Below are 15,817 nucleotides of genomic sequence, written 5' to 3' on the forward strand. Positions count from 1 at the left end.
TACTCACACATACATGACCTTCACTTCCTCACTGAGATGAAGACTTTTCATTCACCATCTCGCGCCCATCAAACGCCATTTTCATTTTCCACTCGCATTCTGAAGACTAATAATGTTGTTTTATGTCAAATGAAAGGGAGCTACTTAAAGCAGCCAACTTGACTGCACTTAAGTTGCTTGACTGAACTTTATCCTCATCTCAGATAGAAAAGTTGCTTTTATGAAAAACATATTTTTTTATATATATATATAAAAATATGTAGATGTTCTACACAAATTACGATTTGTATATATATATATACATATAAAAATCGTAATTTGTGAAATAAATAAGAATATATATATATAAAAATCGTAATTTGTGTAGAAGTGCAGGAGTTGTGATTTATAATAGGATGATAAGTTAACATGTTTTAAAAATGCTGGTCGTATATAGTTTTTCTTTGTAATTTTATAGTGACCTAAAACAAATACTCACATTCTCACCTCCCGACATCTACATCAGCTCTTCCCTCTTATTTATTTCTTCTTTTGTTTTTTTCCTACAGCAGACAGACCATTGCACACGTTCATTACTAAACCACCTTTTGTTTCCTGTTTTACTCAGTGATTCCAAATGTATGTTAGCATATCATGTTTAGTAACCTTTACAAGAATTACACCTCTGTCTTTCGAGAAGTTGTCACATCTTCATTTCCTCTTTCTAATTTAAGTGACACGTATGGTGTCATCGCTTGGTTTGCTCACAGAGACAGAGACAGACAGCGACAGGCAGAGCTACAGAGCTGTACACATCAAAAGAGATCTGCTCAAGATCCAAGAGGAAGCTAAAAGAGACACAGAGAACAGCCGAAACTTATCTTACATTAGGGCAGGAAATGGACAGGTTGGATGTCACCGAGATGTTTCACGGTATTCCGTTCCCTGGACACCTGCACACACAGGAATCCTTACAGCTTGCTCTCAGATTTCCGTTTCGGGACACGGACGTTCTCATCGTCTCCTACCCGAAGTCAGGTAACTGCAGATGACAACGAAACTCATGTTCTATCCGTGCAATTTTAACATATAATATCTTATATGTGCAATGATGTTCATACTGTATATATTAATTTCTCCTTTGTACATATTATATGTGTTTTTTATATTTCATTGTGTTTATATAGCATTTTTCCTTTTTACCCATGACAATGAAGTCATGTTTTAGTCCCTGTCCACTGGTTTACATGTGAGCTGGATTACACAAAAACACAGAAAGTATTTCTATAGAACAACCAAGAACCCAGATTTGGACAAAGGGGAAGATCCTGACATTTTTCAACACTGTCTTTTAACTTATTTCTCAGGAAATTATTTATGGATCTATTTAAAAAAAAATTTAATTTAAGGGAGTGATATTTATTCGGTGCAGTTTGATTTAATTTAAGGGGACTGAAGAGCTTTAAAAAGATCTAATGTTAATTATCTCATCTTATCCTGACTCACTGCTGACTGCACACAGAATAACATTGTGACTTGTAATCACATCATGATTCATTTGTATGAAGTTCAGGTTTTTAAACTATTCTAAGAACCTTTTTGCTTTTGAATGAATGAATTGAATGAACGTCAGCACAGTGTTTGTTTCTCTCTCTCCTCTCTACAGGCACCACATGGATGCAGGAAATTGTGACTCTAGTAGCGAGCAGAGGGGACCCACATCTGAACCAAACTGTTCCAAACTGGACCAGGGCTCCCTGGCTGGAGCATCACTACAGTGCAGCTGTACTGGAGGCCTCATCCCCCACACAACGCACCATCACCACCCACCTGCCTCATCACCTGCTGGGCCCTGCCCTCCAGGGCTCCAAAGCCAAGGTCAGAATTACACAGAGTTATTGTAAACTGGTCAGGTCGATATTTATGGCGGTGTATGTCAACTGTAAATTTGATCCTGCTCAGTATAGATCTTGTTTTGAATTATTTTAAATGTTCTTCACATCAGTTATAAGTTACAATTCAAAAGGTTTGACCTTGTGGCTCTTTGTCACGTCACAGGTCATCTATGTGAGCAGAAACCCCAAAGACGTGGTGGTGTCTTTTTACCACTTTCACAAAATGGCCAACTTTCTCCCTTGCGCTGGCACGTTTGAAGAGTTTTTGAATAAATTCCTCGAGGGCACGCGTGAGTGGACAGAGAACATGTTTTTCTCTTGTTTATGATTTATAATTTGATCAAAGACACATGATACATTTTTTCCTCACATATTTGTTGCAGTGAACTTTGGCTCCTGGTTTGACCACTTCAAAGGCTGGACCAGCCAGATGGCGTCTATGGACAATCTGCTTCACGTCACCTATGAGGAGATGTCGCTGGTAGATGAGAAGTGATTCATCATTCTCATCACATGATATTTCTATAAATGCATATTTATTAAAAGACAGTGAACCTGCCTGTTTCTTTTAAGATGCTCCCATCACATGGGCCACTAGACAAAGAGGAACTTTATAAAAATATTTACTTTACGTCATCTCTTCAAACTCAGCTTTACTCACATACCTCAGTCATTTTTGTGTTGCAGTCCAAAACTTATATCTTGATAAAACATTTAATATTATTATTTATTTTTATCGCCCACAGGACCTACATGGTGCCATAAGGAGGGTCAGCTCTTTCCTAGAGTGCCCCCTGGTGGAGGAGGAGGTCAACAAGAGTGTGCAACATTGCAGCTTCGCCGGGATGAAAAATAACAACATGGTCAACTACACCCTCATCGCTCATGAGATAATGGACCACAGCAAGGGCTCCTTCATGAGGAATGGTGAGGCTATGACAACATTAAATATATATTTTAGTGGCCACCAAGATTGAAACCTGCTCCAGCCTGCAGTGGAGGGGGAGGGGAATTATATATATATATATACCTAAATCGCCTTTAAAAATTCTTAAAATGAAATAATTTCTCCACGGTTATAGGACTGTATTCTCTCACAGTGTATTTTTCTATCACACACCATTTACATACAACTCACTGGGGAGGCAGCGAACAGGCCTCCGACGCTGCTGTCACAACCACATCCTTTTGACGTAGAGGTTATGTAGTGTGGTTTTGTTTCGTTGCTGCTTCTCTTTGTTTTGCAGATTTGTTTTGCTGTAGCAAAGACACTACAGGCACGACTGTGGTATTAATTTTCACATCTGACTTGGCAGGGGACTAAAAAAGATGAATACCTCCTTTAAGAGGTGAACTTAGTGTATCTTGACCATGAGTCAACAGGCATGTTTTTAAAATCATGATCAACTATTCAGTTTGGTTGTAGATATATAGATTTACCATCAATCTGGCTTTTTATAAAATCACATTAATCAAATATCATCCTTGTTGCTTCCCTTTCCAACCATATAGGTAAGACTGGGGACTGGAAGAACATGTTCACAGACGAGCAGAATCAATATTTCGAAAGCGTCTTCAAGTCCAAGATGCATGACTGCACTGAGTTTGTGTGGGAGGTGCAGGATCAAGAGGAGACGCACGCTAAAGACCACATTTCTCTATAGTTTAATTAAACCATAACAGCTTCATGAATCCAAGAGCATGCAATAGTGAGAGTGTTTCTATGCCTCTTAGTATTTCTTGTTGTCTTACTCTCATTGATAAGTATAATGTGACATTTTTGATGGTGCATTCATTCTAATAAATGTGTGGATAACTCTCAAATCAACTGAATCCTCTTGTGGTTGACTCTGAACAAAAGTCTTGGTGTCTTTGCTACGGAACAAGTGGCACTTTGGGTTGCTAATGTGCTCAACAAGCAAAGCGATTGAACGTCGTGTCAGGAGCCCATAATGAGCAGAGGAGGAAGAGGAAGTCAAAGATTCATCCAGAGGGCTGAGTCATCCTTGTGCGCCCTGTAACCTCTACCACCCAAAGAAATGTTGCCTCCACAGGTCAGTTTACATGCACTGGAGTCGCTCTGATATAATCCCAGTGCATGTTAGATCAGCCATGTGGTACAGAGTGTGCTGAACATGGTGTTCTCTGCGACTGTCAGGGTGGATAACTGGTGGAGATGCTCTGGTCTGACACAGGTTAGAAGGTCATTCATCTATTGAGGCGTCCCATCATGCTACGGATGTTTCTGTGAATACATTTCAACGATCAATGGGCAAACTGAACGCTGTGGAATATAATTGTGCTTTTATGACTTTAAAGTTTAGTAGCATCATTAATGCCAAGAACACATCTTTACGAGAAAGATGCTTTTGAAAAAACAATTGCCTTAAAAACTACTCAGAAAACGAGACTTAAACACCTTCTCACCCAACAATTTCCAGCCTCTAAAGCAAATCGTCAAAGCGATATTTATATTTATACAACATCTGGTAAAAGAGGAATTGAATTAGAGGAAATGCTCCCAATGTCCTTTGTGATAAGAAACCTTTTACCGTGTGTGTGTGTGTGTGTGTGTGTGTGTGTGTGTGTGTGTGAGTGTGTGTGTGAGAGTGTGTGTGCGTGCCTGTGCAAGTGCGCGTCCTTGTGCTTCTGGCCATGCATCGGTCACACAGACAAACACACACACGCACACACACACGCACACACACACACACACAAAAAGGGTTTTCAACCATTCAAACACTTTGTTGTGCAATCAAACTCCCGTTTCCTCAATGTGAGAAGCCACTTCACACCTCTCTATATATAAGACTCTGCTGAAGGGAAGGAGGATGAAGGATAAAGCTGATGTCAGAACGAAATCAAACTAGAACGTCACTCAGTAGAGCTCATACCTCCTTCAAGGTCCAGCAGCCATTTCTAGATTTTTATGTTGATCCGCAGCACATTGCATGCACTCATAAATGTCAGGTCCCTTAATACGTCCGAAACAAACGTACAGGGGTGAAAACGCAACTAGGCGCTGATAACAAAACAACCCACTGGTCAAATCTGTTTATTGTTGCTATTATTTTATTATTATTACTTTTTGAACCGTTGATTTTATTCTGCCCAGCTGATCCAACAAGTGAGCTGCGTTCACTCTGACTTGCACAGTGACTGTTGTTCCTGTGTGATAAGAGACTGCTAATGAGAGCAGGATGTTTGTGCCCTGGACAAGAGAAGGTGTGACATTGGTGGCCTTTGCATGGCATTTATGGCCTTTCACATCATCTCCCCCCATTGTGTCTAACAGTTGCAGAGTATGCAAATAGTTCATCTCAACACACACACACACACGGACAATTCATTTTTAAAACAGAGAAGAAGATTTAGTGGGAAGTGCAGGAGACGGCACATCAGACTGAATGTCAGTGTGACGAAGAAAAGGAAACCTTGAGTTTCAGTCGTTTACAGACTTTTTGTTGTCGTTTCCAAGGAACACACATAACCTTGAATCCCTCAAACTTCTTTGTTTACTTTCAGTATATCTGTAACATTGTCTGCCTCTGGTACGATGCAGGAAATCTCAGGTTGCCACAGCAACTCATCCATTTTGGAGCTGTTGAATGAGCAGAATCCACTTCTGAAGGTAAAGCAAGTTTACGTTAACTCTAATGTAGGTTGGATTCTACTGACATCCTATATATTCAAACTTTTTGAATTTGCGTCTTTGGACATGGGGAGTTGGGCAAACTCTGAGCTTGGCACAAAAGTACACACTGTCTCCAGAGCTCTTAATAGCTGTTGACATCTTCACTGTGAAAAAGATGTGGTGGCAGTCTTCAGCTGATCAGACTGGAACTGAACATTTTACTAAAATCTTCCAGATGTGAGAATGCAAACGTCTGAGTCAGTTGCTCCAGACATTTTACTCAACTTTTCCACCAGCCACCAGGTCAAATGTCTGGAAAATGTCAGAATGAGCCCATGTGAGAATACAGCAGAAAAAGTCCCCTTGACCAAGTGATGTAGAAGACGCAGACGAAGATGTCAACTTGGAAAAACAACTAGATTCAGGAGCTTTTGGTGATAACGTGAAAAGAAAACTGTGGAAAATCGATCTGATCCATCTATCTGAAAAAGTATTTTCAAAATTCTGTCCCGTTTCTATTTAGATCAACAATTTAACCAATCATTGCATTTATTGGTACGAATATTGTACATCACTATATTTAAAATGACAACGGTTACCTATAACATGGTTTATGACTTAAGTGTCTGAGCGGCGATGGAAGACGTATTTAAATCCTGAAGTTGCGGCAAAACGTAAAAATAATCAGAAGTAAGTAATCATTACCGTTTTAGATCTTTTGTACATGTAATATTAGATGAATATAACTGGTGTCTCAAGAGTTAAAGCAGCAGATGTACTGAATGTGTGAACATAACAAATATGTCTATGTGTTAAGCAGCATCAAATCAAAAAGTAGGTATCACACTTAATAACCCAGTAGAAATCAAATGTCCTTTCATTGTCTGTCAGGTTTATTCATATGGTTCAACCGATGCTTAGCAACTGACCCTAGTCGTTCATTCACAAGGAAATCTCTTCAGCTTCCTTCAAGAGACCTGATAAAAAAAGATGGAGGAGGTGAATAAACAGGGACACAGACACTGTGTTAATATTATTATCTGTTTAATATGTGAAAGGAAGGATCATTCATTACCCAGCATATCTATTGTGTGTAAAGTCTGTCCGTGGCCAAAGAAAGACACAGTGAATCCTGTTTTGGCAAACAGTGGAAAATGATCCATCAGCCGATACAGTTCCACGTAACTGTTGTTTTATTACCCTGTGAAAAGCTTGGTGTGTGTGTGTGTGTGTGTGTGTGATACAGTAAATAGTAGGTGGGTGATTCAGTTTCCCAGTGACACATGGACACAGTGTAGATAACCTGGCAGCTGAGTACATAGCAAGCTTTCAACAGCAGAAAGGATCAGAATACTACTGATAAGTGTCACTCCTACCTCAGAGATCCAGTCCTGTGTTTGACGACTGAAGATATAGGCGTACAGACAGTATCAACACATCCAGCAGTACCAGGGCATTCGCTCTATAAGTGCACGTGTCGAATATTCAAACTAATACTAATTCAGAGTACTTGTGCTCTGAATGTAATATATATAATTATTATTTAGGCAGCAGGAATTACAGAATCGTACCCAGTGGAGCTTCCCCTTATTAGACCACATGTAAATTCACTAGATCTGGATTTTCATTTGGACCTGCACCAAACTGCACTCATCAGTACCTGTCCCCTTTTTTTATCAAGATCCATGAATTATTCTCTTCAAAACATCTGCATCAAAATTGAATACCCGACCACTGCAGAACATTTCACTGAAATGGGTTCAGTTGTTGAATCGTTACTTTATTTACTATATTATGCATATTCTATCTACAGTAGACAGGTTGCTGAGAGATATGAAACAACTTTGCCTGTAGATGTAATACAGCTGTAGTAATCCAAAAAATGAAAGACACCGTCATCGGGTATAGATACATGAAGAAGTGCTTTAAACAACCTAAATATACCTGAAAAGGGTCTTTAACTGAAAGCTTGTGTAAAATGTTCTCTATCGAGCAAGTGGAGGCAGGGTGCGGCTGATTCTTCACCTTCTTCAATCAAAAACAAAGTTTAAACAAAGCTGTATTAGAAGTGTTGATGTATTCTCCATTCATCAGGACATCAAACCAACTTCAGAGGGAAATTTACCATATATTTTTTCCGAGAACAGCAGCGTGAAATCCCTTTTTACTAGAAAAAAAAGGGTTTTACATATTGTATGAAAAGTGTATCTCGTCTCACATACAACAGTGTTCATGGTCCATGCGGATTCCAGTTCCAGCTGCAGTGAGAGACGGCCGGTGTTGTGACCTCAGTCAGTGCTCTGCAGGAGTGATGGAGGCAGGGAGCATACACTGTGAGACTGGTGAAGAGTAATGGCCCTTGACAGGGATATTAATATTTTAGAAGCCTAAGAAAAACCTTGCGCACCCTGCAGCCAACCTGCTAAAAAAATGTCTTAATCCTTTCAGCAGCTTCATTTCGATTTTACCTACACAGGCCGAAACATTCAGCAAGACAAACTGTAGTTTCTCTCAAAGTCTCTGCCTGAAGCCAATATGATTTCACAGAGTGTAAGTCAGGGCCTGCACCTGTATGCAGTGGACTGAGAGGGACGGATATGCACAGGGTGTTCTTCCTGGATTAAAGGGTTGTATGTTTGTGTGTCTGGTGAAAGATGCAGGAGAGTCTGAGTCAGTTCAGAGTAGAGGGAAAAAAAAAAAGGGTGTCCAAGATCAATGGACAGATCAATCCAGGTTCGTCTTTTTGTTGTTTCTCCATGGAGTCGAACCAGAGACGAACCAGAGACCTTCTCTGCCCTTAGTCCAAGTTTCTGTCACTAGTCCACCGCCTCTCTAGTAGAATCCAGACATCTCACAGGTTGAAATGGAGATAAACCCAATTAAAAACTAAAATATAAGAACAAAATGACATGAATGAAAATAATAAAAGAGATAGTTAATAATGATAAGAGAGTGAACTGTTGAAAAAATATATAAATAAATACAATAAATCCTCATTCCTAGTCGAAATAAGACTGAAGAGGTAGGTATAAAGTAAAGATTTGGATCAGATCCAGAGCAATGTAAACAGAAGTCTTAGGCCCTGCACTTTGATTTCCTCTTCCCTCTCATCTTTTTCTCTCATATTTTATCAGACATGCATCTGTCATCGCCCTTCTTCTCTGATGTGGAGAAAAGCGTTTGTTATTGACACAGCTCACGTGTTGTGGCTGAGTGGACGCACCTGCCAAGTCGAAATAGCTTTTAAGTCCCGCTTCTATTGTCGGGGGAAAAACTCATCTGCAGGCAATGATTTGAGTTCTGTCTTTCATGCTGAAGACTGTACATGAGGAAATGTGGTCTCATCCTTGAGTCCTCCAAATGAAATTATGCAGGATTAAAATGTGTGCTGGAGGCTTCAACTAAAAGGCTACTCATTCCCTTTGATTGAGGGGACATTATGTGTTGAAGAATTGTATTGTGGTTGCTCAGACGTTGTATAGCAGAAGTTTAGCAGAGCCCAACTTTTCATGTGGCAACAGAGGCACTAGCCAATCAAATCTTGTCTAAACAAAATCAAGAACAGGTATTAATAATGTTAATTGTTAAAGGTTGTGGTTGCGGATTTGATTTTGCGTGTACTTCTCTTTAGCAGTGCACAGACAGCTAGCATGGCATGTCAGCATAAAAGCCGGCTTGTGCACCATGCATCATGCACACACATCGCCAATCAATGTATAGTTGTGAGTCCAGAATTATTCTTTCCTCCTTTTTCTATTTTTTTATCTGAGACCTCTCTTGTAAGTGCTATAAATTCAGAACTATGAATATATATAACATTAAATTACATATGTATACATGTAGAAATATGCATAGAATTCACTGTGGTTAAGATTTCACTGCAGACACATAAATTACTTATGTAGGGCTATGGTGAAAATGTGGTGATATTTAGTTGATTCATCCAACCAACCACCCAACCTCTTACTTCTTTGTGCAAAATGTTGCGCAGCTCAACACCGGCCAACATAGAGGGAGGTTAGACACAGTCATTGTTTAAGTATGAAGATAACATCACTCTCTTTAAAGGATGCTGTAAGACATCCATCATGTTCTACCTACTTGTGTGGATTATGGCAAACAAGCAGAAATCCATATATTGAATTTATTTCAACAAATATATATGTGTACAGTATACAGTATATGTATATTGTCAACAAGTCTACCCTTTTAAATTTTGTTCATCACAACAATAAAGAGACAGAAGACAGCAGTATTTACGTTATGAATGGACTATTTAATAAAATTCTCGGCTTAAAATTCACAATTATGTTCTTTACAAAATTCACAAAAACAAAACCTGAAGCTCTACGGCTGCCACTTGTACATTTTAGACATTGCATCCTGGCGCAGAGCAGACGATGTCTCTGTGTCTCCCCTGATGACACTGTGAATCCAGGGTAAGTACGAGGAAATCTTCATATAGACTCCGTACTTGTATGTTGTGCAGGGTTTGTCATAGGAAAGGATACCTGCGGCGTAAATTTCCCCAGTTTCTGTGTCATTGACAGCCAGAGCGCCCCCTGCGTCCCCAAAACAAAGATTTTCCCCGTAGTTAGTAGCCGCTGTGCAGAACATGCTGTCGTCTACATCTGGAGTGAAAGATACACTTCCATATTCTGCTTTACATTGAGAATGATCAGCTAGCGGGAGTTTGAGGTATTTCAGTGACCTAGCGGGGGTGAGGTGGATCCCCCAGCCCCAACCCGCAATGACCCCTGACCCTCCCACAGTGTTGTTCAGGTCGTGTCCGCTCTCCGGCAGGGGGATGGGGGTCACCCTATCGCTCATAACCACAGGCTCCTTCAGCTGGATCAGAGCCAGGTCGTTGTCCCAGTCAGAGTGATTCTGGAAGCTTGGATGGAGAACAACCTGCCGGAGAGGAAGGTAAGTGTTTCGGTTTTTTATCTGGCATCTGTTTTTTCACCAAAAAGTCAAAGATTCTTAGTTTTATAATCATTCAGAACCAACTGTGTTGGGTCATACTTGTATATCATAAAGCTTTTTGATTTAACAGGCCTAAAGACAATAAGAATGATTGAGTGAAAAGTCAATAAGTTAAAGTCTGTCTCCAACCCTAATATATCATTTTGTTTACCCACCTTCTCTACCGCGACCTCTTTAGAGGCAACGGCTTCTTCCCGTTCGGAGATTCCCACGTATACTTTGGGAATTATGGGATGTTTTCCCTGAATGTCCTCTTGACTCTTCCTGACAAACAGGTTCCTGCCAGCCGTCAAAACCCATCGATCAGATATAAGAGCACCACCTGCATAGCCTCCGTCTATCACGCTGTCAGCAAGGTACACCATGACCTGCCAGGGGACATGAGGGGCCAGAGTTCCCCCAACCATTCGCCTGGACCGGAGTGATGCCAATCTGGAGGCTGGAAAATGAAACTTTCTTTTTATTTTCTGTTTCAAACCAGTAGATAGCTTATAGCTGGTTAAAATCTTGTGTTTCTGGAAATCAATTCCCAGACTGGTAGATAATGGTGTCCCACAAAGATCAATATGAGTGCCCCTATTATTTACTTTACACAGAAATATTATTCATTTGTCACAACAGATATTGTAACCTAGGATCCCCATGGCTATTTATTTCCGATATTAAAGCATGTTGTGTATTGCTTCTTGATATCGGTTGTATAAATTAAGCTTTGTGGAGTGAATGCAATGCTTTCATGCCACTAATTAATGCATCATCAAGCTTTGATGTGCGTGTCTTGTGTTGGTGAGTATCCATGAAAACTACTTCCTAAGATATAAGCAGTGGCAAGATCTTAAGCACCAGGATGGCATCATTCTGAAAACTGGTCACGATCTTTAATTATCATTAATGAAAAGGTTCATGGATCATTAATGATTATACTTGACCCGATCGATGTGTATTCAACACACTGGACAATGACTAAGAGATACAATAAAATGAATGAGACTATTGCACAACATAGATTGTATGAACAGAAAATTGATTCAGAGCATCTGTTACTTTATGTTTTCTTCATCCCATTATGCTTATCTTTATACTGAAAAATATATTCCTCCTGTTATCAACTAATCATTTTTCAACGGGCCTCCAGTCAGATAATTCATATCTCTGACGGACTCTAATTTATTGGTTTATCTCCCCTTTTTAGGGTTGTCAGATTCTGTAAAGTCAGAACCAAATGTAGATTGGTATCTGAAATGAGCTGTAATAGCCCAGACCTGCGATTTCTGCAGGACAACCCTGTCAGTCCCTGCAGGAGTTATCTTTCTGAACAGCAACTGTCTAGAAGGTATTAGTGCTAAGCAGCAGCGGACATCAGAGCGATGGAGCCTGTGGTCACTTGGATCCACTTGAACGTGTGCTGAAGTGAAAGGCTGCTGTTTGGATGGATACATTTTGGGATATATTAGAGTTTGAAAGATGAGTTTTAGTTACGAAAGTTGTTTCAAAAGTAATCTAAACAAATATAAAAATACAGTATAATGAGAGTGGGCTGTCCTGAGACAAAGTGCTCTGTATACACATCGACCGTTTTGGGGGTGTACACAATTATTGAATGGGTTGTTACGAAATGTTGTATACACATTTGCCAAGAGGACAATTTGTAAAAACTCCTTTCCCATCACCAGCCCAAACTTTTAATTCCTTATTTATTGCTGTACATTTGATGATCTCAGACTACCAAACTCTTTATCTTCTTTAAAATCTGATATTTTCATGTTTTTTACTTAACAAATGGAATTAGTTTGTTCAATAATTGTATCTTGTTTATTTACTTTTGCTGTTTTTCTTTTTTTTACTTTTGAAACATGCTAAATAGATGAACCAATTATGACAAAATAGCTTCAAAATAAATGACAGCTCTTCACTTGCTTACACATACAGTACATATACAATTGTGACTATGTTGGCATGCTGATATTAGCATATAAATCTCATTACTTTTGCATATATGCTAAACCTCCGGAGTATGGCTGTAGGTTTGAACTTGTCATGCTCTGCGGGTCAAGTTGAGTTTCCTATCAACAATTGTCCTATTGTCTATATATATCATATTCATGCAGTATTGATGCAAAAACTATAAAAAGGTTTTAAATGAAGAAACAGTGTTTATCAGAGCACGCATGTGTTTGTGTTTGTGTAAAGGTTGGTTTGTGATACCTGACAACGAGCGTTCAATCCTGTCCTCAGCATGAGACACGTCTGCCACGGAGGCCAGTGCAGCCATGAGGAGCACCTTCAGAGAAAACCTTCAAACAACAGCAGACACATCATGAACAGACGGTAAATCTTTTTCCATCATTAAAAAAAAGTTTCTTCAACAACAGAATAAATTAACTTACCACATTTTTTGGTGAATATTCCTCTTTGTCATGCGGCGACTGGTTTTAATCTCTGCTCTTCCGTGTGTTGTGCTTTTTGGAGCTGGGAGTCTTTATAATGGCTCAGAGCCCTGAAAATGTCCCCAAATTTCCCCAAATGTTCCAGGACAGAAATATTGATTCCCGGATTTTTAAATAAAGCTCTTGCGAAATCTGTAATGTCCACAGTCTAGATTCAGGACACAGGACATTTAACTATGATTAAAATCTGTAGCAGTAAAAATAGGACAGCAAATCATTTGACAGATTTGTTGTTATTGATTTCAACAGATTGACCATATGGTATAAATGTTTTCTGTCATTATTTACAAAAGGTAGACAATGCTGACAGATTTGTGTCAGTCCAATATTATAACACAATGATATGCAGCAAAATGTGCAGTTCAATTTGTTTTTTACAGCAAAAAAAAAAGCACATAACGACCCCTTTTGATTTATCTGCAGGGAACACAAACACATATGTCATCAAATTCCCGGCAGTAGATAGTTAACTGTGCCGTGACACGAGTGCACGAGGGAGGAAAGTCCAGCATTACGGCTTTGGTTATTTACAAGAGGTCACAGCGAGGCTCCAGAGGTTTGTGACTAAGATGAGATTTTTTATTTCAGTTTGCTGCCTTGACTTTTAATTATATTGCTTTGCATTATTTGAAAATGCTGTTCGTCAAAAACAATGACGTCACATCAAGAATCATTGGGGACAATGTGTAACATACAACATACAGTATGATAATTTGCTAAAACTACAGCCTCTGCTTTCATAAAACGTGTTTTGGGTTTTGCTTTAGCATTTCCTGTCATCTTTTACATTTTTCAGCTGGTTTTCAGTATTAAAGTAAGTTGACATATTGGCTCCAGCTCCTCCCATTACCCTCAAAGGATAATTCGAATAAGGATAGATGGATGGATTGATGTATGGATGGGGTAAGCGAAAATGGTCTTAATCAAACATAAAATGCAAACAAAATCAACAAAGTGCCATACGTGGCAGGTAAAAATACCAAAATAAACAAATTCATAATAAATATGTTAAGTATATTTTCACCTATGTTTACAGAGGGTAAGTTTAAATGTTTAGAGAGTATATTTGAATATTTCAACAGTATGTACTTTACATGAGTACTGACACGCAAAGCCAGAGTTTCAAATGCACGCCGTAAGTAGAAAATTGTCCCACAGCCAACAAGCCCGTAGAGAGAATTCAGATTCATATCTTTGACTTCAAAGTTCGTTTCATTGTTGAAGGAGATTGATCACAAGTTCTTGCAAGCCCAGAGAAATGATTTCCTGAGGGTAATCAGTTTAAGCATGTAATTGGACATGAAAATTCTGAAAAACGAACACTGATATCAAATGAAGTAATTTCCTGCTGGCTGTGTTACTAAAGCTTGACTCTGCAAGCTGTACTAAGTGACCTGGGGGCGAGTGCAATCTGAAATGGATCAGAGACAGAAGCTGTTTATTTAAGAAGCCCCTCTCTTCTCTCTGTCAGCACTTTAACCTCATCCGAGTTGCCATAACACATAGTCAAAACAATCATGTACATATTTTTAGAGCAATGTCAGTCAGTTGATTGGTGATTCTCTCAGTTGTGCAAAATCAAACTGTACTTTGTGTTTTGTGATGATGGCAATCGTTTGTATGCTAAAACTAAAATGGTGATCATGGGAAGTGTTACGGTCTAATCAACATAAATCAGTAAGTTAATTAAGTGAGCGATGACATTGTGAGCTTGTTAGCATGCAGAGCTAATAGCGCACCTGCTCCTTGGACTGCACCCTCACATCCTATATGCTAATGGTGTATTTAAACATCCCCTAAGGCATGTTTTGGAAATACAGACCATACTTTGAATAATAATGTGTGACTCTATACTGCTGAATTTATTTTCCTGTTGAAGGGTTTCACAATATTTTATTGTGTCTGTATTAAACATTTTAATCAATTTCATCTGCCCTTAAATATGAGTATGTTTTTATCTAATTTTGTTCACTTGTATTTTTTCTATTTGTTGTTTTCCAGAAAATAGCTTCAATATTGTTATAGCTTTTTTCTGGTATTTCATTGAGAACATTTGTATTTGTGTAGTCTTATTATTGTCTCATCAGTCACTTGTGAAGCACTGACTTGTATGAAGGTGCTTGATTGATTGTTTGCTCGCAGAGGGAACTGTGCTATACAAATTTAATTTCATTTAATGTAATTTTTTCCAAAGAAAAAGGTGCTATTAGCTGGTTAGAAATTCATAAAATGACCTATATGCTTAATCCTGCATTGAAAAAAGTCCTGATGTATTTGCCCTCAATCTTAAATCCATAATCAGTGTGTTTGCAATGCAAACTTCACATCACGCCTGTGTAAGTTGCTGATTGGCCCAGGATTGGTGTCCACTGGTGAGCATTCCTGCACAGAGACCTGCGATTATATATGAGAAGAAAACTTTCCCTCCAACTGATGAAAGTGAGGAGTCTTCCAGTGCCGAGTGTACGGACGTCATTCCACACAATGCAGCTTGATGATCCAATACAATGACCAACATTTTTTTTTAATTAGTGGGGGGAGGTAAATAAAGCTTTAAAGTCCCCCTACCCCCCTAGGAAAAGATTTAATCTTAAATTGAATTCTGTTCACACAATGAATGACACAGCGACTGTCCCTGTTGGATTGGGTCATGTTGCTGCCTGGGCTCTGTTGTATTGTTTATAGAGTGATTTGTAATCTTCTACCAAAGATTATGTTGTGGCAGCTGGTCTGAGAGATGTTGACCTGACTGTGCTGGAGCATTGCACATCCAGTCACTCAGGCTTCTGGGATCCTACATGTAATCAAGCAGAGGCTAGGTTGTACCTGTTCAGTACTGTGCAGACTAGAAGTCTCAAAGAGGTCTCTGCCGTTTG

General features: G+C 39.2%; 2 protein-coding genes across 2 annotated transcripts; one reads left to right on the forward strand and one right to left on the reverse strand.

Moving 5' to 3' along the window:
* The first annotated feature begins 670 nt into the window (after positions 1-670).
* On the forward strand, positions 671-3,682 carry sult5a1 (sulfotransferase family 5A, member 1). The gene is made up of 6 exons (XM_062393302.1): positions 671-1,017; positions 1,646-1,857; positions 2,038-2,164; positions 2,258-2,355; positions 2,621-2,801; positions 3,387-3,682. The coding sequence occupies exons 1-6, from the start codon at positions 879-881 to the stop codon at positions 3,536-3,538; spliced, it is 909 nt and encodes a 302-aa protein (XP_062249286.1). The 5' UTR covers positions 671-878; the 3' UTR covers positions 3,539-3,682.
* A 6,081-nt stretch (positions 3,683-9,763) lies between these two features.
* On the reverse strand, positions 9,764-13,038 carry hp (haptoglobin). The gene is made up of 4 exons (XM_062382186.1): positions 12,882-13,038; positions 12,700-12,788; positions 10,650-10,933; positions 9,764-10,419 (listed from the first exon to the last, which is right to left on the reverse strand). Exons 1-4 carry the CDS (start codon positions 12,911-12,913, stop codon positions 9,856-9,858), a joined length of 969 nt encoding a protein of 322 aa, XP_062238170.1. The 5' UTR covers positions 12,914-13,038; the 3' UTR covers positions 9,764-9,855.
* Between the last annotated feature and the right edge of the window lie 2,779 nt (positions 13,039-15,817).

This window comes from Platichthys flesus, chromosome 1 (genome assembly GCF_949316205.1).
Source record: "Platichthys flesus chromosome 1, fPlaFle2.1, whole genome shotgun sequence".
Taxonomy (NCBI): Eukaryota; Metazoa; Chordata; class Actinopteri; order Pleuronectiformes; family Pleuronectidae; genus Platichthys; species Platichthys flesus.

Coding starts and splice junctions, on each gene's coding strand:
- sult5a1 (XM_062393302.1), top strand. CDS start 879: ATGGACAGGTTGGATGTCACCGAGATGTTTCACGGTATTCCGTTCCCT. Junction 2,356..2,620: donor CCTATGAGGAGATGTCGCTG/GTAGATGAGAAG, acceptor TATCGCCCACAG/GACCTACATGGTGCCATAAG. Junction 2,802..3,386: donor GGGCTCCTTCATGAGGAATG/GTGAGGCTATGA, acceptor CCAACCATATAG/GTAAGACTGGGGACTGGAAG.
- hp (XM_062382186.1), bottom strand. CDS start 12,913: ATGACAAAGAGGAATATTCACCAAAAAATGTG. Junction 10,934..12,699: donor GATTGAACGCTCGTTGTCAG/GTATCACAAACC, acceptor TTCATTTTCCAG/CCTCCAGATTGGCATCACTC. Junction 10,420..10,649: donor AAGAGGTCGCGGTAGAGAAG/GTGGGTAAACAA, acceptor CCTCTCCGGCAG/GTTGTTCTCCATCCAAGCTT.